The sequence below is a fragment of the Lissotriton vulgaris genome, chromosome 4_1 (assembly GCF_964263255.1).
Source record: "Lissotriton vulgaris chromosome 4_1, aLisVul1.2, whole genome shotgun sequence".
In the NCBI taxonomy this organism is placed as follows: Eukaryota; Metazoa; Chordata; class Amphibia; order Caudata; family Salamandridae; genus Lissotriton; species Lissotriton vulgaris.
The window spans coordinates 201999816-202026812 of record NC_141691.1 but is presented as its reverse complement, the minus strand read 5'-3'; the positions used below and the strand labels follow the sequence as shown (position 1 = coordinate 202026812).

At 50.3% G+C, this 26997-nt stretch overlaps 1 protein-coding gene across 2 annotated transcripts in view; it reads left to right on the top strand.

Annotated features, from left to right (window-relative positions):
* STAG2 (STAG2 cohesin complex component) overlaps positions 1-26997 on the top strand; it is a 1316830-nt gene that overhangs the window by 653770 nt on the left and 636063 nt on the right. For both annotated transcript variants that reach the window (XM_086918500.1, XM_086918501.1), the window contains one exon: positions 13467-13570. In XM_086918500.1, coding sequence (XP_086774626.1) covers positions 13467-13570 — 104 coding nt within the window. The remainder of the gene's footprint in view (positions 1-13466; positions 13571-26997) is intronic.

Here is a 26997-nt window from a genome sequence, read left to right as displayed (position 1 = left end):
CACGACATGTATGTAACTGTGAACCCCGGTTAAAGTTAACTCTAGCCTCAGCATCACAAAATGGATGCTGCCACCACAGACACAAGTCTGACCTCCTGCTGCTGGGAGTCCTTACAGCGAGGGAGGCTTGGACAAAGGGTTTCCTGCCTTGGGAGGTGCTAGCACCACCCCAGACAGGATTTTGTGTATTAGGTAGGACAGGGCTCAAAGGAATGAGACATGCCTGGGGCACACAAGGTGTCCCTGTGCATACACCGGTCAGAACCAGTTCCTGGGGCACTCCAGCCCCAGAGATGGCACAAGACCAGACAATGGAAAGGGGGTGTAACCACCCCCCTTCCTGGTCCCACCCAGAGGAGGGACCTAGTCGTAGTGCAGCCCCCTTTAGCTGAATAAAGGTAGGAGCTGGTCCCATTCCAAATCAGATTAATCTTCTCCCAGCTCGACAAGACCCGGACCTCCAGACCTCTCTGACCTCTATCCACATCCACAGCACAGCTGGGACCGGTGGTTGCAACGTGGAGACTGCCATCTTGAGAAAAGCTGCACAGTGCTTCCACCACGACCGCCGAGGGATCCTCGAGTGAGTGCACTGGGGTTTGAGAAGCCCCCCACCGACGCAGCCCCTGCACCAAAGACCAGCCCCCCAGCATCCACGAGATCTGCGTGGGGCCCTTTTGCCTGGTTGCTTCTCTTCCTGTTGTCTGGTCACTCGCCGGCTGGCCTGTGACCTCTGAGACGACGACCCGAAGAATCCAACACTGCTGGTCTGGTCCCCCAGACTGGCCCTTGCTTCCCTGTGAACGAGAAGCACCCCGGACCTTCCTGGTACGCACCAGACGCCATCTGAGTTCCACCGCGTGGCTTGCATTAGCCAAAGCCTGTTGACCAGATCGACGATCCAACACCGCCAACAGCAGCAGACTACGTGGGACAGCTCGTGCCTCCAGCCTGGTCGTGAAGAGCAGCTCCTGGTCCGCGCAGCTACAGAGAAAAGCGACCCTTCCTTCACCTGTCTGCGGCGACAGCATCTGGTTCCCTCCTGGGTTCCAGCACCGTCACTGGCTAGTGACAGAGACTCTGTCCCCTTCCAGGACTCCTTCTTCTAAGTTCCACCCTTGGAACCTCCGGACTCCTCCATCTGGCTGCCTGCCAGCAACTCCTTGTTTCAGGCATCACCGGGATCAACGCAGCAAACCCGACGCAACTTCAGCCCTATGCACCCGCAGCCTAGGTAACTAAAGCTTCTAGGTGCTGAAGTCTGTGTACACTATCCTAGTGTTCAGGTCCACTGTTGTTTTCCCTCCATGCAGCCGGGTTCGTCCAGAATCCGTAACTTTCCAAACTGTAAGATCCATAGACGTTGGTACGCATCCCGCGTGAGAGTTTCCACTCTGCACATGAGTCCCGTGGGCCTCCTGCTCCTTACTTACCTAGTATGTAGCGTAGTCCCAGCGATCCTCCAGCCTTTGGATCTCCTTACAGTATTTTCTTTCCTTGCATTCCATTGTTTTGAGTATATGGTTTGTCGTGCCCCTAAGGCGCACTTGTAAATATTGTTCAAACTCGTATTTCCTTTTAGTATTGTCATGTGCTCAGCCCTCTGATCTCATAAAGAGTTCAGAGGTGTATGTTAGTAAATAAATATCTGTTTATTTTCATAACAACCTGTGTGGTGTCCTTTCACTTGGTATTCAAGGGGTTATATGTGATAAGACAGCGGGCTTCACATGCCATTCAGAGTTTAGCCTAAAGACTGCTTTTGTCCACGCTACTAGGATAGCTGGTCTTTAAGGTTGACTTACAACCAATCACCATAAGGGTTGTTTGGACTGATACAAGGTGATCACTAGAACTAGTGAGCAGCATATATCAGGCCAACTTCTCACATGCACAGCATGTGAATCCAGAAAATTCTTCAAGCTGCAAAACTATACTGACAGGTAAGAAACTTTTTGTTTCTATTGCAGTAACCCTCCCTCTTTTTGCAAGACTACTGATGCATTTTGACTTGATGTACCCTGGGTCCCTGCCAATCAGGTTCCCAGGGCCTGTGTTCTGTCCCCATAACGACCCCAATTGGCATCTCTAGGCACAGGTACCCAGGGCACTGTGACCAGGCAAGACCTCTAGGGCTGCAGCACTTAATGTGCCAACCTGAGAAGCCCTGTACCTTTACACACACACACACACTTCATTTGCAGGCTACGTGTTTTGGTGCAGAACAAAGTGAAGAGTCGCCATGGCACCCCTCTCTGTGTGCCATGCCTACAAACCACTGCCCTGGCATAGGTCAGTCACCCCTCTAGCTGGGTGCACTCTACCTGTGGTGAGGGTACAGGTGTATGAGACCTGGACCCCTACAGATTCTGAGTCCATTCTTAGACATTGTAAGTGCAGTGCTGCCATCAAGAGTATATGGTGCTAGGAGTTTGTCATTAGGAACTCCACAGCACCATAATGGCAACACTGAAAACTGAGAAGGTTGCCCAATGCAAGCCAGTGCCCAGGGAGACAGACATGGGAGTCCTGGGTCTGCAACCTCAAAATTGGATATTGCCACACTCCTGATTGGGAGTGACTCCCTGGGAGCACGGCACGCCATTAAAGATAAGAGACAACAGAGCGGTGCAGGACCACCATATAAAGTTAATGCTTTCAGCTGCCGCCATCAGACATGTTTCTGGACCCCTGGGCCGAGAACCTACGGCTCTCTGGGCCCTGAAACAATGCACATCCTGGGACGCGGTGCCAAGCCGCCTCCCCTAGAATGGGCAGGATTCACGAGGGGTATACTTTGGCATAGTTCACTTTGTAATAGTATATACAGAGCCAGAATGCTAGTCTATGCAAATGCTTATGACTATCATTGGAGAAGGTATGGTTTCTTACCTGTAAACCCAGTTCTCTCTTTGGGGAATCTCCATTAAAATCATAAGCATCTGAAAGAAACAGGCTAGTGATAGATTCCTTACCTTAGAATATCCCCAGGCGTCAGATTGGATCCGGAAAGTTTTGCATAGCAGTACCCCTGCACGTCGATAGGCGTCTGCAGCTCCGCGTCCATCGGCGTCGTGGTCACCGGGATGACGTCCTCTGAGTTCTTAGACACCGCCCTCGCGCGCTGACATCAGTTCATCGTTTTTCCACGCAAGCAAGCGCGGATCCGGGAAGAGCAGTACTCCTTAGTCACTTTTTGACTAACTTTTTCGATCTGTTTTGGATCTTCTCGAGTCGTTTATCGACTCCGGTGCCAATAGGGATGCCCGGGTTCAAACCCTGTGACGACTGTAACCGCCTGATTTTGGTTACCGACAACCACGGTCTGTGCCTTTATTGCCTCCAGGCTGACCATGATGACAATTCGTGCCCCGACTGCCGGGCCTTGACGTCGAAAGCTAGGTGAGAGCGGTCCCGTAAACGACTAGAGATCTGGCAGTCTGCCTGCGCCGCTCGAGGTCCCGGTCCAGGAGGAGGTCGAGGGGCCGGTCGTGGGGCCACAGTCATCACAGCTCGGCGAGTTGACACCACTCGTCGGGCTGGAAGTCCTCCGGTAAGTCGAGGCACAAGAAGTTGAAGAAGCGACATTGCTCTTCTGACTCCCCCCCCCCCCCCCCCCCCCCCGACGCTCGCGCGATGCGGCTGGGGGTTCGAGCGATACTGCCCATGCGGCTCCGCCAGAGCCGCCAGCGCTGCGATCAGCTCCACACCCGCCATTCCCTCGGCTAAACGCAACGCCGGTGAGCCATGAGGTCATGCTTCCCTCCGTCTGGTCCTGCCGATGTGCCTTCGGGCCCGCGAACCGGACAAAGCCCAGGCGGGCAGGCGCCGTTGGTGACTTCGGTCCCGACGCCACAGGGCTTCTCCGGATCCAGGCCTTGATCTGGGTCGACGCCGGTCGACCTCACAACCCCTCCACCAGCGTTGTCACCAAGGGTGCCGCCCCCGGCACCATCTTTGGCCGTCATCGTCCCCGATCCCCTCCCCAGTCCGGATCCGGCGTCAGATCGGCGCCGCCTTAGACGCCGATAGGTGAGCCTTTCACCGATGATCCGGCTCCATCATTTCTTCCTGACCTCCAGGAGATAGATGACGAGGGGGATTGAGAGGGGTCTGAGGACCCTCTGGCACTGCAGTGTCAGTTAAGTCAGGACTGGGCGGACGAACTTGGGGATGCCAGTGGTCTGGACACTTCGCCCGACACTGGTTTTGTCTCCTCTCATACCATGGCTACGGAGGAGGGAGCTGCGTACAGTGTGGTGTTGACTCGGGCAGCCAAGGCCTTGGCTCTTGAGCTCCCAGCCGGGGCCGTGAGGACTAACCTCCTCACTAAAGTCCTCAAACCGCAGGCAAGCTCCTCGGAGCCTCTCCTGCCATTCAACGAGGCCCTCACTGACGTTCTGTTGGGCACCTGGTCCAAGCCCTCCTCAGGCCTCCCTGTGGATCGGAACATGGCCCGACGCCACCGCCCGGCTCTGGGTGACCCCAGTTTCCTGTCTGTTCACCCCACCCCTGAGATTCTGGCAAACCAGGCCTCAACTTCCCAGACCTTATTCCCGACCGCCCCTCCGGATCGGGAATCCAAAAGGTATGACCAGTTCGGTAAGAAGCTGTTCTCATCATTAAGTTGGGGGTTGCGTTCTGTTATTACCGCCTGCCTTTTGGGCCGTTATTCCCACTGCTTGTGGAATACGGTGTAGGAGAGTAGGGTCTGCAATCATATGGTCACCCCAGATTTTTGCTTTTTGCTTCACTGGTTTACGACTTTCCCTGGCTGTGGGCCTGCTAATCAGACCCACAGCCTAGCTGTTCTCTTTCTAAATTGACACACATGTACGTTAGGTGCATTTACCAATTGGTATTGGGTCACTCTTGTAAGTCCTTGTATAGTGTACCATAGGTACCCAGGGCACCCAAGGCCTACCAGGGGCTGCAGCATGTATTATGCCACCCCTGGCTGGCCATCTAAACAGACACAACTGGTTGGAAACGCAGCTGGGGCAAGGTGGTGTAATCACCCTTTGCTGTAGATATAGTATACCTATATCTAACCTCAAAATGGACACATATACTCCTAGAAGTCACTCCTATGGCAGTCCTTATCAATCCTGAAGGCAGAGTGCTTGGAATTATGTGAGATGGTTCTCTAGCATGAGCTGGGCCTGTCTGCAGCTTTCGGAACCATGTCCTTATAGCTGTTCCTTGATAACGCTATACCATATACTGTGCATTATAATCCTCGCGGTTATTGCTAACTTTGGCATAGCATTATCGACACATGTGGTGTAAGGTGTCATACGCTTTGGAATACTATCCCCTCGCCAGTTCTGGCGACGGGGGTGGCATTCCACCCTTCTAGAGGGATAAGACATGTATGTAACTAGAACCACGGTTAGAGTTAACCCGAGCCTCAGCATCACAAAATGGATGCTGCTGCCACACACAAGCCTGACCTCCTGCTGCTGGGAGTCCTTCGAGCAACGGAGGCCTGGAGAAAGGATTTCTTGCCTCGGGAGGTGCCAACACCACCCCAGACAGGACTTTGTGTATCCAGATAGGAAGGGCTGAAAGGAATGAGACATGCCTGGGGCACACAAGGTGTCCCTGTGCATACCCCGGTTCAAACCAGTTGCTGGGGCACTCCAGCTCTGGCGCGAAACCGGACAAAGGATAGGGGGTGTAACCACCCCCCTTCCTGGTCCCACCCATGGGAGGGACCTAGTCACTAGTGCAGCTCCCTTTAGCTGAATAAAGGTAGGAGCTGGTCCCATTCCAAATTAGATTATCCTGAAACACTCAACAAAGAAACTCTGGACTTCGACGTTCTGCTGCACAGAAGACTGAAGAAATCTCCCTTATGGTAGATTGACCACCCTGCATCTGCAGGCACCATCAAGCGTCCTAGCGGTGGAACCAGACTTCAGAGCCCGGCGAGACCCGGACTTTCAGACCTCTCCGAACTCAACTCACATCTGCAGCACAGCTGAGATCTGTGGGTGCGACGAGACACGTGGGACCGGCCCTCTTGAAGAAACTGCCGTTCGCTTCTAGCACGACCTCTGAGGCACCCTCGAGAAAGTGCTTTGGGGATTGAGAAGCCCCAGCCCCGAGCTGCTCCGGCACCGAAGACCAGCCCTCCAGCCTCCACGAGATCTGCGTGGGGCCCTTCTGCCTGGTTGCTGCTTGACGCGTTGTCTGGTCACTTTCTGGCTGGCTAGTGGCCTCCTAGACGATGAACCTTGAAATCTACACCGGTGGTCTGGTTGCTCCAGACTATCCCTTGCTTCCTTCCAAAAGAGGAGCACCCCGGACCCTCCTGGTCCGCACCAGACGCCATCTTCACTCACCGCGTGGGTTGCCTTTGCCAAGGCCTGTTGACTCCGATCCTGGAACAGACACCGCCGACAGCGAGAGCCTGCGTGGGACAGCTCGTGCCTCCATCCTGGTCGTCGAAGACACCTCCTGGTTCACGTGGCTGCAGAGTCAAGCGTCACCTCTTCACCTGATCGCGACGACATCATCTGGTTCCTTCCTGGTTCCACTCCGGTCACTGGCTAGTGACTGTGAACATTGTACCCTTTGCTTTCAGGTCTCCATCTTCCTTGATCCACCCTTGGATCACTCCGGACATCTTCCTCCTGGTCGCCTGCAGCATCTTTCTCCAAGGCTCCATTGACTTCAACGCGGAAACCCGACATACTTTCACACCTTTGCACCCGCAGCCTGTGGGTGAGGTAACGAGAGCATTTCGGTGCTCATAGGTAGATTGACTCTCCTAGTGTCCAGGTATCCTGTAGTTTCAGTCTCAACCAGTCGGAACTGTCTTTACTTACCTATTTCGTAATTTGTTTGTGCCCATTGACTTAGCATTGGAACCCGCGTGTGTGTTCTAACACTGCACACGCGTCCCGTGGGCCTCCTGCTCCTTACCTAAGGTTAGGGTAGTGTAGCCCCAGAGATTCTACAGCCTCTGGGCATCTTCATTTCTCCTATCGACCTACTTATACCATTTGCTTAGTATATGGTTTGTCGTGCCCCTAGGGCACCATTGTAATTTGTGCGACTTATTGTATTTTTCTGAAGAGTATTGTTATGTGCTTAGCCCTCTGATCTCATACAAAGTTTAGAGGTGTTTGTTAGTAATAAATATATTGTTTATTTTCATAACAACCTGTGTGATGTCCTTTCATCTGGTATTCAAGGGGTTATATGTGGTAAAACAGCTGGCTTCACATGCCAAAAGAGTTTAGCCTAAGACTGCTTTGTCCATGCTACTATTAGGATAGCTGGTCTATAATGTTGACTTACAACCAATCACCATAAGGGTTGTTTGGATTGATACAAGGTGATCACTAGAACTAGTGAGCATCATATATCAGGCCAACTTCTCACAGGTTGCGGAAGTGCTACCGCAGTGCCCGGTGGAGGTCCAGGCAAAGCTAACCCAGGCCCTCGTGGAGGGAAGGGACGCAGCACGATATTCCATTTGGTGCGGACTGGATACCACGGACTCGCTAGGCAGGGCGATTGCAACGACGGTGGCGGTTCGCCGTCATGCCTGCTGAGGTCCGCCAACTTTCGGGCGATGTCCAAGCATCCCTTATGGACATGCCCTTTGATGGCCGTAACCTTTTTGGCGACAAGGCGGCTAGCGCGCTGGAACATTTTAAGGACTCCAGGGCTACGGCCAAGTCCTTGGGTTTCTGCCAATGCCAGCAAACGTCTGCCTTTCGTGGCCAAGGAAGGGGCGCCCCCACACGTCCAGCTAGCCACAGACCGTAGAAGCAACATCCACGTGGACGTGGTAACCGCAGTGGCGGTGCCGAGGGACACCGGCAAGGTCAGTCCACATCCGCCCCCCAGCATATGCCTCAAAATCCTCCTAGTTCGAAATTTCAGGCCATCATCTCTTTCACTGGCGCTCTATCACATCGGACAGGTGGGTATTGCAAATCGTCCGAAGGGGCTACTCCTCCCCTTCGAAGCGACCCCTCCAGGCATGCCACCGCAGTACCACCGCATGTCGGGGGATCACTTGCGACTTCTACAGGAGGAAGTTACGGCCCCCTTGGCCAAGGGGGCTGTCGAGCGCGTTCCTTGGCCAGAAGTAGGACGTGGTTGCTATCCCACTACTGTCTGGTACCCAAGAAGGGCAAAGGAGAACTACGCCCAACTTGGACCTACGGAGCGTTAACGGCTTCCTCCGGAAGGAGAAGTTCAAGATGCTGACTTTGACTCAGGTCCTAGCTGCCCTGGACCCAGAAGACTGAATGGTAGCATTGGATTTGCAGGACGCATATTTCCACATCCTCATCCTGCCGGCCCTCGGCGTTACCTGCGGTTCACGGTAGGCCACGAGCACTTTGTTTACCGTGCTCCCCTTCAGCCTTACCAGCGCCCCACAGGTGTTCACAAAAGTGATGGCAGTGGTCGCAGCTCATCTGCGCAGATTAGGGGTTTCAGTCTTCCCCTATCTCGACGATTGGTTGTTGAAGGCGGGCTTGCCCCAGACAGTCGTCTCCCACCTCCAGACTACGGCTGACCTCATGGACTCGCTGGAATTCTACATCAACGTGCCGAAGTCACACCTGTGCCCCTATCAGAAGCTCTCCTTTTCATTGGAGCAGTTCTGGACTCAGCACAGTTTCTGGTTTATCCCCCAGAACAGCGGGTTCGGGATATTCAGGCTCTGATTTCGATCTTTAAGCCTTTAACCTGAGTTTCGGTCAGGTTGACGCTGCGGCTCCTGGGGCTGATGGCTTCCTGCATCCTTCTGGTGCATTACGCCAGGTGGCGGAAGCGGGCTCTGCAGTGGGACCTGATATTTCAGTGGGCATAGCATCCGGGCAACCTGTCCCGACCACGTCCGGATCTCGGAGGGCACTGCAAGACAGTTGCAGTGGTGGCTCACAAAATGCGATTGGGTCAGCGGCAGATCTCTCTCCCTATCCCAACAGGAGAACGTAGTGGTGACTGATGCGTCCCTCCTGGGATGGGGGGGCCAAATGGGGGAGAGGGAGATCAGAGTCCCGGCTCCAAATCAACCTTCTGGAGCTGCGGGCGATCCGGCTTGCTCTGAAGGCATTCCTTCCCTCTGTCCGGGTAAGTGTAGTGCAGGTGTACACGAACACCACCATCGCCATGTGGTACTGCAACAAACAGGGCGAGGTGGGCTTGTGGACCCTTCGTCAGGAGGCTCTGCGCCTCTGGACATGGCTGGAACACCAGGGCATCACCCTGGTGGTTCAACACCTGGCACGTTCCCTGAACGCCAGGGCGGACGAACTCCGCCGCCGGTGCGTGATGGATCACGAATGGCGTCTGAACTCAGATGTGGCGCAAGGCTCTTTCAGCAGTGGGGAGAACCTTGGTTAGATCTATTCGCCACCGAAGAGAACGCGCAATGTCATCAGTTCTGCGCGTTGGAATTTCCAAGGCGGCACTTGCTCGGAGAAGCTTTTCGTCGTGAGTGTACCTGCGGTCTGTTGGACGCCTTTCTGCCTTTACCACTTCTGCCCAGAGTGCTGAAGATCAGGCGCGACCGGGCCCAAGTCATCCTGTGGCTCCGGATTGGGCACGAAGGTACTGGTATCCCGAGCTACTTGGCATGTCAGTCGATCCCCCGATTCGTTTGCCTCTTCAGGAGGACCTTCTGTCACAGCAGCAGGGGACTGTCCCCCACCCAAACCTGTCCAGCCTCCACCTACATGCGTGGAGATTGAGCGGCGGCAGTTGACGCCATTTGACTTGCCTCCTGAAGTCTGTGATGTGATTCTGGCAGCCAGACGTACCTCCACAAAATCGGTATGCGCCCGTAGGTGGAACACATTTGTGGCATGGTACACAGCAATGGGTGTGGATCCTCACTCTGCCCCCCTTTCAGAGGTTCTCCTCTTCCTTCCTTCTCTTGCCCAGCAGGGCTCTGCTCTGGGCACTTTTAAGGGCTACCTCTCTGCCATTTCTGCCTTCTTGAGGCTTCCTGATCAGCCTTCTCTTTTCAAGTCCCCTGTTGTAAATAGATTCTTGAAAGACATCACGCACATGTTTCCTCCTGTTCCTTTTGTGATGCCTCAGTGGGACTTGAACTTTGTTCTAACCTATTTGAAGTGCGCTTATTTCGAGCCACAACACAATTGCCCTCTACTTCTTCTGACTCTTAAGACTGCATTCCTGGTTGCCTTCACCTCTGCCAGGAGAGTGAGTGAGCTCCAGGCTCTTTCTTCTAAGCCTCCTTTTCTTTCTGTCCATCCGGACAAAGTTGTCTTGAAAACCCGTCCTTCTTTCCTGCCCAAAGTGGTCACAGCCTTTCATACCGGGCAGTCCATCACCTTGCCCACCTTCTTTTCGCCTCCGCATCCCTCGAAGGGGGAAGAGAGGCTCCACCGTCTGGGCTCATAACGTGCGCTCTCCTTTTATCTAGACAGCACACGCCAGTTCTGGGTGGACGACCAGCTCTTTGTTGGTTACGTGGGTCGTGTTGTGCATCAAGGTCTGTTACTCCTTAGCGAGGAAGGAGCCTCCTGTTGGGCTGAGGGCCCATTCTACTCGGGCCACAGCGGCTACTTGTGCCCTAGGTCGGGGATTCCCCTTGCAGGACATCTGTCAGGCAGCTACGTGGGGTTCGCTGCACATGTTTGCTAGACACTAATTCCTGGACAGCCAAGTCCGGAGAGATGGCTTTTTCGGCCGTTCCGTTCAACAAAACTTTCTGGTGTGATCTTGGTTTGCAGACCCACCACTGGGGTTGGTGCTGGGGTATCTATTCTAAGGTAAGGAATCTAACACTAACCGGTTTCTTTCAGATGCACAAGTTACTTACCTTCGATAATGATATATCGGTAAGAAACAGTAGTTAGTGTAAGATTCCTTACCGCCCCACCCATCCTCCCTGTTCGGTGAACCGATATCTAGGGTTAAGGACATCCCTTTCAGGGCTCTAGTTTCATAGCACCAGTGTCTGTCTCTGGCATGGCTCTGCGTTCCTGGCGCGGAAAGCTATGTACAAGAACTGACGTCAGCGCGTGAGGGCAGCGTTTAAGTACTCAGACGTCATCCCGGCTACCACAACGCCGACGACGGACGCGGAGCCGCAGACGACACCTACTGACGCGCAGGGGTACTGCTACGCAAAACTTTCCGGATCCAGTCTGACGCCTGGGGATATTCTAAGGTAAGGAATCTATCACTAACTAATGTCTCTTACAGATATATTGTTACCGAAGGTAAGTAACATGTGCTTTAGGGGCTTTACAGGTAGGGCAAGGGCAGGGACCAATAGGTCCCTGTCCTGGGGTGGGTACACCCCCTAGCCTGCTCCTCTCCCATGGGAGGGGTACAGGAGCCTAGCTGTGATTGGGCAGGGCTTCCCATCTTCAAGATGGCCCGAGACCCGGGTCGTGCTTCACCTCGCCTCTCCCACCTGAGGGGGGGGGGGGGGTTGGCATAGGCTTTCACATCCCCCTTTCCTGACGTAGGGTTTCCCGCCAGTCTTCCCGCCAGAGTGGGGGTCGGAACTGATGGGGGCCAGTTGCTGAGTACACCATTATGGTGCTGTGGATTTCGTAATGATGACCTCCCAGTACCATATACTCTTATTGGCATCACTGCACTTAGTGCCCAGAAATGGCCATGGGTACTGTAGGGGCGCAGGGCTCATGCACCTGTGCCCACAATGCTGGCTTAGGGCACCCAGCTAGAGGGGTGGCTGAGGTATGCCAGGGCAGTGGGTTTTGTGGGCATGGCACACAGGGATGTGTGCCATGTCGACTCTTTGTTTAGTTCTGTACTTAGACACTCCGCCTGCAAAGGCAGTGTTTGGTTGTCGGCGCACAGGGCTCCTGAGGGTGGCACTATAAGTGCTGCAGCCCTCAGAGGTCTTCTCTGGTCACCATGCCCTGGGTACCTAGGCTACCACTTACTAGGGTCTGACAGGTGGCCAGAGATGACAATTGGGTATTAGTTTCAACAATTTTAGGGAAGGAACACAGGCCCTGGGTACCTGGTTGGCCGAAGCCCAGGGCACACGTTGTCAAAGCACATCAGCAATTCAGAGAAAAAGTGGGGGCATACCAATGCAAGAAATATGGCACTTTCTCACAACTACTACCAGGTTGTGATTAACTGGCCATGCCAGTCTCTATGGGCCAATGAGCTACATATGTAGAAGACAGTTCAGACACTAAAATAGAAGAAAAAGTTGAATTGTTATTATTCAACCTTGATGTTGTGTTTCTGTGTGGTAGCCATCTTAGAAGGAATACTGTTAATAATAACCAACGATTGTTCCGCGGTATTAAACATTTGCAATTGCACAACTAATACAAAGTAGAGATTTGTATTTTAAATACTTGTACATTCACTGAATGAACAAGAATTGAGTGAGTGTCTAAAGTAAATTTGGCACATTCCCTTTGACTAAATAGTCTATTATTTTTCTCATACAATTATTAACACGCTTGACAAACACCCCTGGCCTGAGTCCCAATGCGTGCCATCCTTGCATGTCTGTCTTACTCTGATAGAGGGATCTCTCAAATTAGTGCTGCATATCTTGCATGGTGTCAGAGTTGGGAAGCATGAGCTCCCAGCCCCCCACCTGCTCTGGGTTAGATATAGGTGAGTGCTCTGCATTCCACAGTGCAAGAAACAGCCAAAGCGACTTAAAATAATTTCAACATACAAAAGAGCCTAGAGTGTACGATGTGTTTTTTTTTAATGGTTCTCTGGAATGAAGAATGGCCGACTGGTGCAGAAGTTGACCATCTCTTGATGGATTTGCATTAAGATCTGCTACTCATTAGCTAACAATGTACCTCAAGAAGACCCATAGACTACCACTGTGTTGGCATGCGGTGTTTCTGTCCTGGATATCTTAGGCTACTAAATTGGCACATTCATGAAGTCCTGCATACATTTCATGAAGCCCTCCTCTGTTGACAGAAATGTTTGCAGAGATGGACATTTTGCCTGCTTTGCTCTGCAGGACTTCATAGCCTCAACCATTCTACAGACTCGGCGACTTGAGAGGTACTGCTTTTGTGTCTATTCACAAGGTGAGGAGTCTGTGGTTAGAAGTATACATCATATGAACATGTTTCTTACTTTAAGTGGCTCTTCTTTCTAGTGCATACTCTTTAACTGCACATTCCTCATCACCCTTCTATCTCCCCGTTTTGTGGTATGGTTTCTTCCATGTAATAAGATCCCACTCTTGGAAACCACAGAATGGTTCTTTTGATTTATTGATCAGCTCCGTGTCTGAGGCCATGGAAGAGTTCCTGAGAGAAACTGATGTCTGTGTGCACGGGTGGCGCTTATAGGTGGATCTGTTCGTCTCTTGGGAGCAGAACAGTGTCGACACAGCAGCGATCTTTCAGTACAGCTACACTTGCCAATTTATTTTTCCTAATTATTTTAATATTTTATACATTTTGCTATAAATCTCGGCATATTTTTTTCCTTTTCAGCACTTACAGATAAACAAGAGACTGCACTTATTGAAATAATGCTCTGCACAATACGACAAGCAGCAGAATGTCACCCTCCTATTGGAAGAGGCACAGGCAAAAGGGTATGACTTCAGCTAATGTTAAATGTTTGTAACTTTTTTTAATTAGCTTATTGATATTTTATAACATTGCATCTATACAAATAACAGTGAAAAAAACAACAAAAATCATTGTTTCAGTTTACTCCAACCAAGCCTGTCCGACTTTTGTGGCATTACTAAACATTTATTCCCTTTGTCACTGAACTAGTGTGCCCGTAAATCTGTTTGTTGTGCTAAATCCCAACCTTAAAGTATATGCAGGTGCACAAATGTGATTAAATGTATTTATTTCATAGTTCTATTTTTGTCCACTCATTCGCACAGTACTTGTAGTACAATACTAAACATTTGGCATTAGTCAGAATTTGGTAAAAATAGAAAAAAGACTTGCAGCCAAAATAAAAGGCAGAATTTTGTCTCGTTAAGCTGATGTAAAGTGTGTTAACTTGCAGTAAATAAGGAATTCAGACATTTTATCATCAGTAAGCTATAATATGATGGACACTTTTGCCTATAGATTACTCACCTCTTGAATCCACCCCAGCTGCTAGATGGCACCGGGAAAGTTGAAACTGGTCCCCTGTGCTCGTATGTGGCACTCTACTCTAGCTTAGTGCCAGGACCCTCCAGAACATCACATCAAAAAAGTTATAAAAGTACCAGCCCAGCATTCTAACATCAGCTCCTTTTTCCTGCACCCAGTTTTTCATCTATTAAAATTAATTTTCTGCAGTGCTGGCAGGATGTCACGTCCCAGGACAATTAAGGTTCAAGTGGTGCCAATCTTGGTATTGAGATGTTGTTTTCGGATCTCCATGAGGTACGCCAGTTGTGTCTGGTACCGTGACACCACTCCAGATTGTGTGTGAAATGCGACCTCATGCACACCAAGACCTTTAGGGAGAGGTGGAGGTCAAGGTGTTCATGACGTGGAACTAGTTTCTAGTCCAGGCTCTCAACCCACACTCTGTTTTTACCACTCGCCCGCTGATGTTCCCCTGGGCTCCCTGGAGCAGCAGCTCCTCCAGCTGTGCTTCTGCCGGCAGGTACCACTCAGCATTTGCTAGCCAGTTTCACAGGGCATATTGCAAGTTTAGCAGTTTTTCTAGAGGAATGCTCTTCTGAGGTTCACTAACTTCCCAGCCCATGCAACTGCCAAATACATTCCTGCACCAGTACAGAGTGCAGTGTGGTTTTAGGGGCCATTACAGGTAGCAACAGCCCTTTTTCTCCTTCATCCCATGTGCTTCCTTCTGGAGTAGCACTTTGATGCCTGTGGTTTGATAGTGTATTACTACCAGCCTCAAGGGATGTCTATCACAATAGATTGTTCTTGCCAACAGGTAGTTGAACATGGCTACGATCTTGCTTTCTGATAGACACTGCAGAGTTCGAGGCATGTGGGCTGCTGAATTCATATCTGTGCATAGATCGCCGCCTAGTGTTGGGTCCGGATGATCGCACATTGTTGTCCTGGAAGAGTCTTCGAAGTATCACAAGATAGGTGGCTCCTCCCCTGGACTACAGTGCGCATGGGCATCGACTCCATCCTCAGATTGTTTTTTTCTGCCATTGAGTTCGGATGTATATTGGTTCACTCTAGTCGGAATAGATATAAAACTTTCTGAAGGCCAAAAGACCTTTACTTTTTTCGTCGGTATAGTCTTGCGTTCGGTGCCCGATTCTTCCAGCTCAGTTCAGAGCCGGATTCCAGAGAGCCGCGTGCTTTTGACGCTGAAGGCCCAGTCGACGCCACAGACCTTATCGACGAAGCATCATGGACCGGAGTCCAATCAAGAGATGTCCTGTGAACGCCAAGTATCCCCACATCGACTTCCACCCGGTGTGCAACAAGTGTCTGTCGCCGGATCATGATGAAGCCAGCTGCATGGCTTGTTCAAGATTTCGATCCAAGAAGACTCTTATGCATCGTCGCGCTGCGCGCCAGGAGGCCCAGTAGACTGCACTGGCGCCTGTGAACATATTCGATGCCGGAGATGATGAGGGAGCTGACCGGGAAGTTAGTGAGAACCTGTCGAATCCCTCGTCGGAGGTCGACTACAACTACAACGCGGACGTTGAAATGCTCGAAGCGGAAAAAGTCGACGACGAGGTAGGAGACGACGATGGGGCCTTTGGGCCATGGAAGATAGCTCGAGCGAAGAGCTAACTCAAACTGACGTTGGGGCCGAAACGCTTCAAAAGGCTCAGGTCGAGGGATCGCCACTAGGCCTTACCCAAGATCTTCCAGTGGGTTCTACGGCCCCGCCTTCGGGCTCGGCTACGGACATTGCTATTGAGCCGCACCCTGCGAAATCGAAAGTGAAGACACCGGTCTCGATGCAAGTGAAAGCACTGGGGCCCCACTCGAAACCAAAAGTGCATATTGCTTTGGTTGGATCAAAGCCCTCGGACCTATCGGCACCGACGAAGCAGAAGGGCGTTGTCGATCCGAAGAAACAGCCCAAGGGCGTCGAGACGAAGTCTGGCACGCCGAAGACAAAGGTCCAGGCAGTCGAGCCGAGCAAATCGGCGCCGAAGACGGTCGACACCAACAGAGGGCTCGGTGATCTGAAGGTTCTCGAGACTCCGCATCGACAAGACAAGGCCAAGAGCGGCCCAACCCACGAGTTCACGCCTATTGGTTCCTCGAAGGATTCAGTCGACTCGACACAACCGTCTGCCGCTTTCTCCAAGCAAGTGGCGGACTCCCTGAAGCGCATCAAGGACAAGGCCTCAAGTGTCGGGCCAAAAGATCCTCCACCTTCGAAGCCTGTCAATAAACCTCAAAGCGTTGACGCCCATTCACTTCACGTTGCTGCCGAAAGTGTCGCCAAAGGCTTTCACCCCTAGGATGGTCACCAACGTGCCCGAGAAGGTGTCCTCGGTGCCGAAGTCGACGACGGTGGTTCCCGGCCTTAAAGCATCGACAATCTTCGTTGGAAGAACAGCAAGAACATTTTATCGATGCCGAAACAGGCAGACTTTCCCTTCATAAGCGAAAAATTGCCCCGGAACAGCCAATGGAGTCCTATAAAATTCCACTGAAGAAAAAGGATTCCACTTCCACTCCTGTTATTGTGGAACCAATTTCTCCACATGGCTATGTCTCACCCACCTATTCAGATGTGGAGGCTGGGGAAGGTGATGATGATGAGTACATCTATCCTGTCTACACTGAGCCAGATGATACCAATGAACCCTGGGCAGCTGGTGCTGACCCAGGTGATCCTCCCTCTACCCCAGACACTCAAATGTATGCTGTGAAAACGTCGCCTACAGAGGATTCAGCAGCATTTAATGCCCTCATTGAAAGGGCGGCTAAAAATCACGACGTCCAGCTCCATGCTGACCCCATTGAAGTGGACTTTCTTTTTGACACCTTTTCCGTCTCAGAGAGGACTGTCAAGACTCTGCCTATGTTGAAGGGTGTCTTAAAGCATGCTGGGGAGATCTTTAAAGAGCCTACGAGAGCCAGAGTGATAAACCCTAGAATTGAGAAGAAGTATAAACCGGCACATAGTGACCCTACTTACATCAAGGGACAGTTGCCTCTGGACTCTCTTGTTGTTTCTAATGCCCAGAAGAGGGCTAACTCACAAACAACGGGTGATGCTCCTCCCCCAGATAAGGAATCTAAGGTGTTTGAGGCATCGGGGAAAAGGGTGGCAGCTCAAGCAGCCAATATCTGGCGCATTTCAAATACACAAGCACTTCTAGCAAGGTATGACAGGGCACACTATGACACACTGGAGACCCTGTTGCAGCACCTGCCAGACGAATACAAAGAGGCAGCTGAGATGCTCATCCAAGAGGGGAAGCTGATATCCAATGCTTCTATTAAATGTGCACGGGACGCGGCTGACACCGTGGCCAGAGCTATCAACACTAGTGTCATGCTGAGACGACATGCCTGGCTCAGAATCTCCGGATTTAAGCTGGAGATACAGACCACCATTCTTAATCAGACGGTTAACCCTGATCATCTATTTGGCCCAGAGGTGGACACCACCATGGAGAAGATCAAAAAGGACACTGAAACTGCTAAGTCCATGGGGGCTCTGCAGTCCCAGCAGTTCAGGGGTGGTTCTTTTCGTCGCTCAAGCACTAGAGGTGTTTCCAGAGGCCAGCTCTCCCAAACCACACAGTACTATAAAGGCAATACACAGACCACATACACCAAACAAAATTGAGGTGGATATCGTGGAAAACAGCGCCAAAGGCAGAGGTCGTGGAAACTACAACTCCAGATCCTCCGCCACTAACAAACAGTGACGCCTTGTCACTGCCCCCCGACCACACAACACCGGTCAGGGGGAGACTCCAACGGTTCCTGCCAGTCTGGAAGTCCATCACCACAGACAGGTGGGTCACACAGCTTATACAGTACGGTTATTGTCTGGAGTTGACATCCATCCACCCAACATACCCCCAAGACACCGTCCTATGTCCGCCGAGGACTTACACTTATTTCAGCAGGAGGTCCTCGTCATGCTGCAAAAAGGGGCAATCGTGCCTGTGCAAGAAAGAGGCACAGGGGTTTACTCCCTGTACTTCTTAATACCAAAGAAGGACGGGTCCCTCAGACCCCTCAATCAGTACATCCTGTCGGAGCACTTTCACATGCTGACCCTGCAGCAAGTCCTACCGTTGCTCAGTCAAGGGGATTTTCTCGCAACCTTGGATCTAAAGGATGCGTATTTTCATATTCCGCTACACCCGTCACACAAAAAATACCTACGGTTCACCATCCACAACCAACATTACCAGTTCAAGGTTCTGCCCTTTGGGGTCACCACGGGACCCAGGGTGTTTACAAAGTGCCTAGCGACGGTGGCAGCACACCTAAGGAGACAAAACATTCACGTCTACCCTTATCTGGACGACTGGCTCATCCAGGCAAAGTCGGCCCAGCAGTGTGCCGCCCACATGTCCCACACCATTCACCTTCTTCACGATCTGGGATTCTCACTGAATTACCCAAAGTCCCACCTGCAACCCGCCCACATACGGCAGTATCTGGGTGCGACAATAAACACTCTGGCCGCCACAGCACAGCCGAATTCAGTGAGGGTCAGCAGCATTCAATTGCTGATACAAAAATTCAGACCTCAACACTCGCTTCCAGCGTGAGTGTTCATGCAGTTGATAGGCATGATGGCCTCCTGCATCTCCATAGTCCCGCACGCGAGACTACATATGCGTCCGCTTCAGGAGTGCTTAGCACGTCAGTGGACTCAGGCTCACGGACAGTTGAAAGACCTAGTGTTGGTGAGCGGTCGGGCATACAACTCTCTGCATTGTGGAATCCACAAAACCTTTGCAAGGGACGACCGTTCCAGGAGCCTGTGCCACAGATCATCCTAACGACGGACGCTTCTCTCCAGAGATGGGGAGCTCATGTACTCCACTACACTGTGCAGGTACTATGGACACCACAGCAAAGGAATATGCACATCAATGTTCTAGAACTGATGGCTATCTTCATGGCAATGAAAGCCTTCAAAGTACATCTGTGCAACAAGGTCGTGTTGATCCGGACAGACAACATGACGGCAATGTACTACATTCAGAAACAGGGAGGAACACACTCAACAGTTGTCTCTTCTGGCTCAGAGCATGTGGAAGTGGGCCATTCAGAGATACATCTTCCTCATGGCAGAACACCTCCCAGGCAAGGACAATCAGATGGCGGACCTGCTCAGCAGGTACAGCCACCAAATGCACGAGTGGGAGATACATCCATCAGTACTCCACCCGTACTTCCAAAGGTGGGGTCATCCAGAGATAGACCTGTTCGCCACAAAGGAGAACGCAAAATGCCGAAGCTTTGCCGCCAGGTTTCCACACCCACAGTCGCAGGGCAATGTGATATGGATAAACTGGTCAGACAAATTTGCGTACGCTTTTCTCCCAGCACCTCTAATACCGCTAGTGGCACGCAAGCTGAAGGAGCACTCGATGACCCTCATCCTGGTTGCTCCAACGTGGACTCGCCAACCATGGTACACCACGTTTCTGGAACTGTCCGTGATGCCGCATCAATGGCTGCGCCTCACACCCAGGCTTTTGACGCAGAGCCATGGCGACATTCAGCATCCAGATCCGCAACAGCTCAACCTGGCGATCTGGCTCCTGAGTTCTTAGAGTTTGGCTACCTCAACTTACCTCCTGACTGTATGGACATCATCCGGGAGGCAAGGAAGCCCACTACAGGAGCATGCTATGCGGCGAAATGGAAGCGGTTTGTCATTTATTGTGCTGACCACAACATTAACCCGCTGGATGCATCTATTCAAAACATAATTTGTTATCTCTTACATCTGTACAAATGTAATCTGGCCTATGCTTCCATTAGTATACATTTATCCACAATGGCTGCGTATCTCCAAAATAGCACCTATCGCTTTTCAAGGTGCCTGCCATCAAAGCTTTCCTGGAAGGACTCAAACGAGTCATTCCTCCGCGGACGACACCAGCTCCTGAGTGGACCTCAATTTGGTCCTCACCAGGCTGATGGGTCCCCCTTTTGAGCCACTGCATTCCTGCGAAATTCAGTTCTTGACATGGAAAGTTGCTTTCCTTATAGCGATTACGTCACTACGACGAGTTAGTGAACTCCAGGCACTAACTATCCAGGAGCCATTTATTCAGATTCATTCTAACAGGGTGGTGCTTCGCACTAACCCTAAATTCCTTCCTAAGGTAGTGTCTCAGTTCCATATCAACCAGACTATAGAACTACCTGTGTTCTTCCAAAATCCAGAGTCACTTGCGGAGAGAATGCTCCACACACTTGAAGTCAAAAGGGCCCTAATTTACTACATTGATAGGACCAAAGATTTTAGGAAGACTAAACAACTCTTTGTTGCCTTTGCGCCACAACACAAAGGTAACCCCATTTCCAAGGCTGGTATAGCCAGGTGGATCGTTAAGCGTATTCAGATCTGCTATCAGAAAGCCAAGCGCACTCTCACCATTCCACCACGGGCCCACTCCACCCGCAAGTTGGGGGTCTCCATGGCTTTCCTTGGAAATATTCCTTTGGAAGACATATGTAGAGCAGCCACATGGTCTACCACGCACACATTTACAAAACATTACTGTGTTGATGTGCACTCCAAACAGCAGGCAGCTGTAGGGCAGGCTGTTCTAAAAACACTTTTCCAAACTGCTGCAGCTGGCACGGGCGGCCGCCGTTAATGGAGGGACTGCTATGTATTCTATGCACAGATATGAATTCAGCAGCCCACATGCCTCGAACCGAATATGCTACTTACCAGTATGCATCTGTTCTTGGCATGTAGGGCTGCTGACATTCATATCGCCCGCCCTCCTCCCCGGCGCCTGTAGCGGCTGCAGCATTCACGCATACTTCTAGCATGGTCATCATTCACTTAGTTTCACTCCATCTTGGCCACAATGGCTAAAAACAATCTGAGGATGGAGTCGATGCCCAGGCGCACTGTAGTCCAGGGGAGGAGCCACCTATCTCGTGATACTTCGAAGACTCTTCCAGGACAATAATGTGCGATCATCCGGACCCAACACTAGGCGGCGATCTATGCACAGATATGAATGTCAGCAGCCCTACATGCCAAGAACAGATGCATACTGGTAAGTAGCATATTCGTTCCTCACTTTTAGAATATTCCCCATGCTCCAGACTTGATCCGGAAACTTTTCAGCAGTACCTCTGCGCACTGGCAGTAAGCACCTTGCAGCTCCACACTGAAACTGTTCTGCTCTGGAAATGACTTCCAGCCTACATAGATGCCAGTCCTTCGTGCCAACATCTGTTCTTTTCCTTCTGCACCTCCTGACACAGACCTGGAGCTTCCCTTCGTCTCTCAGAGACACTTTACCTCTATTTTTCATGTAGAAAGTCTACAACGTGCAAGTTATGTCTCACCCTAAAAGGACAGGTTTTAATTCCTATAGGGATCGTCCCAAGCAAATCTCTGCAACAGATCACCATCAGGCATGCCTGTGGTGTTTGAGGTGGAGTCACGTCTCCAAGGCCTACATTAAGTGAGTCCTTTAATTTAAAGGCGATATGGGACTGCGAGGTGAAACTTTATATTGCCAGGCAAAAGAAGACTCCTTGCTGAGAGTGCTCCAATTTGTGATTGAAGTCAAAGATTTGGTCCTGTTCCAGGAGTCGCCCAAGTCGCTCATGAGGACAGTCTTCGTTGTGATCTAAATGTATGTCTTGACAGAAGCATAGGAAATCTAAGCAGGACTTGGCCTCCTCTCGCAGCTGAGCGGGAGTACAAAGCACGGTCCCAGAGTTGCCCAACTAGTTCTCTTCCAGGGGATACTCTTCAATAGTCATAAGCACTGAATTATCTCCGCCCATGTGCAGGAACCTGAAACATGTAGCGCAATACATATATATGTGTATATAGTAGAAAGGGAGTACATAATACGAGAACTATATACATGTATAAACCAATAATATGCAGCCCTAAACACATCTAATAGGCTAAGAAAGCCCGATTTACATGCAATTCTTTGGTATGAAAATAACTCATAACTTATAATGTAAGAGAAGGACATGTACAGTAATTGCATTCCGCAAAACAGCCTTTTATTTTCATTAAAAAAACAGGTAATGACAGGCAATTAGCCTAAAGAAGGCTGTATAAAAAAAATATCTGGTACAGAAAAGTATACTGGCACCTCGCCTTTAAGACATCAGAGAATCTGAACACTTTGCCTTTAAGGCCTCCAGGGGAACCCTGCTCCAATCATGCACCACAGGTGACAGTTAGGTCAGTTCTTTTTTCCGGCTCTTTCTGAGAGGAACCTGGAGCTTGAGCTCAACTGATTTTGGATTTTTTCAGTCAATTTCTATTCTACCTACTTTTTTCGATATTTCTTGTTGCTGGTGGTATTTTCAATCTTTTATGACTAATTGGTCATTCTTTTTAAGTCCGATATGCCACCTTTATTTTATAAATTCCTTCCTGTGGGAAGATGTCTAAAACCCATCCTCATTCGGTCTGTGTAGTGTGTTTACCTTCTTCTCACAACACAGAGACATGTTATCACAGTCTTCAGCTTTTAACTTTGAAAGAGAGAGAGAGATGATCAGGTTTCTTGCCTTAATGGAGAGAGGAAAACATCCTAAAAAGGGCCCAGGGAGTCATCTTTCATCTGTAGGACCCTCCTCTTGGAGAAAACGGCGAAGGTCTGCTTCACCGGAAGCTAGAAGTAAGAAAAAGCTTCATAGCGTGTCGTCGACGTGGAGACCAGCTGAAATGGAGAGAGATCGACGTCAAAGACCAGATCGCCGTCGAAAAGGAAGTAGACTTCGAGACCAGTGCAGAAAGTAAGGTCAACGTCGAAGACCGGATCGCCGTTGAAGAGTAAGTAGACGTCAAGACCGGCGGAAAAAGTAAGATCAACGTCAAGAACAAGATCGCTGTCTAAGTAATCAACGTTGAGACCGGTGACGTCAACGCCAGTGAGATCGACGTTGAAGATCAGGTTGCCGGCTAGAAGTAGATCGACATTGAGGCCTGAAAAGCGAAAGAGATTGACGTTAAGATCGCCATCGAGACATAAGTCGACATCTAGGCATGCTTCAGGCTCGAAGCATGAGAAATCACAGTCGACGTCAAAGCTACCAGCGAAGTCCAGGAGATTGACGTCGAGATGTTCGCCACCTGTCTCATGGTCAGCGTTGAGGCGCTCAAGATCAACCTCCCGGACCCGTCTGAGGTCTTTGTCGAGGTCAGAATCCACGTATAGGATACCGCCTGATCAGCGGTCTACGTCAAAGGTGCCGACGTCGATGGCTTCGTCCCACAGATCGCCGTCTTCCAGAGTGTCACCTCCATGGTCGTCGTCGATGGTGGCTCATTCTGGTACGACGTCGAGGCATTCAATGTCCAGGGACAGGCAAGTTGTCCCTGTGGAAGAGGTGGAAAGACCAGCATCTAGACCTAAACGTTCGACGTCGAGGGTTACTACTTCTTCCTCGCTGGGGATAAATATCATTCAAGGTTCTCCGGTGCACAAATCGCCTCCTATTATTATGTCTCCTAGATGGATGGAGGACATCACAAACTGGAAGATGCAACCCAGACCTAATGAGAGGCCTCTTACCATGGAGTGCTCAAGACCTCCTGCTAGTAAGTCCCAGAGACGTTCCAGATCACCGTTAAGACTGCGTTCACGCTCAAGAGAGCGCTCCAGATCACGCCGATCTCATACGCCAAGGAGAAGACAGAGGTCTCCTACAACGACCACATCAACAAGATCATACAGAGACTATTCTCCTACTATTTCGTCAACTCCACCTTCCAGGGTCTCCCCTGTTGATGATCTTGGTACATTCAGTGAGGTGTTAAGTAGAGGTGCTAACAAGTTCAACATAATCATGTCTGTACCTCCAAGTTACTTCATCTGTTATATTTGAGACTTTGCACCATATGTTTTCGGCAAAACCTCTACTGCCTTTGGTTCCAGGGTTACTGGAACCTGCAATGAAGACTTTCTTGACACCTGCCACAGTGGGCTCGGGCCCTCAAGGATTTCAAAGAAATATGTCTCCCAACCAGGATCCCTTATTTCTACGTACTGACCCTCATCCAGATTCTCTTATAGTCGCTGCTGCCAGGAAAGTACATTCTGCTACATCTTTCTCATCTGTTCCCCCAGAAAAGGATAGCAAAAACATGGACTCTTTGGGACGGAGAATGTGTAATACTACAGGGTCTGTGAGGAGTGGCTAGTGCAGCCGCTCTACTGGAGCGATACGACCAATTGTTATAGGATTCCTTGACAAGATTTGCAGAGAAATTACCCAAGGAAGATCAGAAAGATTTCTTGGAGATTGTGCAGGGAGAAGGCCTGGTTGCTAACCAGATTATCAGTACGGTGGCTGATTCGGCTGATTTAGCAGCTCATGGATATGCCCATTGCATTTGTTCCCGAAGATCAGCGTGGCTTCGTCTCACAGGCCTCAAACCTGACGCTCAGAGGAAGATTGTTAATTTGCCATTTAATGGATCGTCGCTGTTTGGGTCTCATGCATACGACGAAATGGCTAAAATGAAGACTGAGTTAGATACTCTTAGGGCGGTAGGCCTTGATAAAAAGGTGTGTTGTCGCTTTCGCCCCTATGAGAAGCTGTCATTTAAGCAGCGAGGGCAAACATTTAACTGGTCATCGCAGAACCAGGGCCAAACACAACAAATGTCCCAGTTCCAACAACGCAGGCCTGGACTGGGCAGAGGCAGTTACAGGCAACAGTCTACTGCGCCAAAACAGCCACTGAAACAATGATATGCGTCTTCTTCCAAAGCTGTTATCCACTCCGCTAGGAGGAAGTGTTTCATTACATCTGGAGGAGTGGAAGCATTTAACAAAAGACAGATGGGTCATCGACATTGTTGAAAGTGGAAATCTTCTCAAATTCAAGACCCCTCCCCAATCTATACCTCCGAAAGGCATATCTCACTGAGACCAAAGATTGTTGCAAAAGGAGGTGAACACCTTATTAAGCAAAAGAACTAGAGAGAAAGTTCCAGCTCTGCGGAGAAATCAAGGGCTCTACTCTCGCTTCTTCCTTGTACAAAAAAAGAGGTCCCACCACAGACTACAGACCGATACTGGATCAGAGACTGTTGAATGGATTCATTCGCAGAAAGAAATTTCGATTGTTAGCACCCCGTCATATTTTCCCTCAGCTTCACCAAGGGGATTGGATGTGTTCCATCGATCTTCAGGATGCATACTTTCATGTACCGATATCAAAGAGACAACGCAAATTTCTGAGGTTTCGAGTGTTTGTCCAACATAACCAGTATTCGGTTCTTTCATTTGGGATAAAGTCAGTTCCCCGAACATTCTCCAAGTGTATGGCTGTGGTGGCTGCCTTCCTTCACAAGCAGCAGGTATTCACTTATTCTTACTTGGACGACTGGCTCCTGAAGTGCTCGTCTCCAGCTCTATTGCAGGACCATCTCTGGAGCTGCCTTCAACTGCTACGCAAATTGGGCCTTCATGTACATTTCAAAAAGTCCATACTAACCCCGACACAAAAGATCCACTATCTGGGTTCCTGCCTGGACACAGAAAAAGTAAACGTGTGTCCTTCGGAGGAGAGGTGGTTATCACACACAGTTCCCGACTGTTCGTCTGGTGTCATCTCTACTGGGGTCAATGGCGTTGTGCATCTTTATAGTAACAAACACACAATTACACATGCGTCCACTACAGCAATGTTTGGAGGACCAATTTATGCAAATATCAGGGTGCTGGGAGGATCAGATAATGCTCCATCAGACAGCCAAAGATTCCATCCTGTGGTGGATGAAGAGATCGCACCTTATGAAGGGAGTCACGTTCCACCAGGACCCTCCTACTCAGACTCTAGTCACGGACGCTTCTCTCCAGGGTTGGGGTGCTCATATGGGCCCCCTCGCAAGTACAAGGTCTTTGGTCTGACTCCGAACGGGGTTACCACATCAATCTGCTAGAGATAAGAGCTGTACATGTACCTCTCAAGTCCCTATTTCCGTCGTTGAAGTCTCGATCCATTCTAATTCAAACGGACAATACGACGACGATGTATTATTTGAACAGGGAGGTACTCGATCAAGAACGCTTTCCATAGAGGCTCAAACCATATGAAACTGGCTTCTGGCAAGAGACTTGTCAATAGTAGCGGTTCATCTACCGGGCTCCCTCAATTCTCAGGCAGACTTCCTCAGCAGAGACTTCGTCGAAGCACACAATTGGGTTCTCAACGACTAGGTCGCACGCAGTATTTTTCAAGCATGGGGAACTCCAGTTAATTAACCTGTTTGCAGACACGGGAAGCACAAAATGCCTGTCGTCGCATCCAACTTTCCCCAGAAAGGATATCAAGGGAATGCCCTTTTGATCGAATGGTATCAGAACTTACTGTACGCTTCTCCACCGATCCCATTGATACCAGTGGTAATCAATAAGTTGTACAGGGCCAACTCCAGGATGATCCTAATAGCCCCGGAGTGGCCTCGCCATTGGTGGTTTCCGGACCTCCTTTAACTATCGGAAGTGCCACACAAGAGGTTGCCATGTTGCCCTGATCTTCTGTCCAATCAGGCAGGGAGAGTATTCCATCCCAATCTGTCCTTCCTCCGGTTGATAGCATGGCTCCTGAAGTCATCCAATATGGTCACCTCCAATTGAATTCAGACTGTATGGATATTCCTAAAGAAGCAAAACACCCTTCTACGAGGAAGTCATATGCCTTCAAGTGTAAGCAATTCTTCCTCTGGTGTGTGAACAATGATCACGATCCCATCAGGGGTCAGAAACGGGTGATTTTACCTTATTTGCTGCATTTGGCCAAGTCTGGGCTTCAGTTTCCTTCTATTGAAGTTCACCTTGCAGCAATAACGGCCTACAGAAATCCCCCAGCCAGACTTCTTTCTTTAGAATTCCGTTAG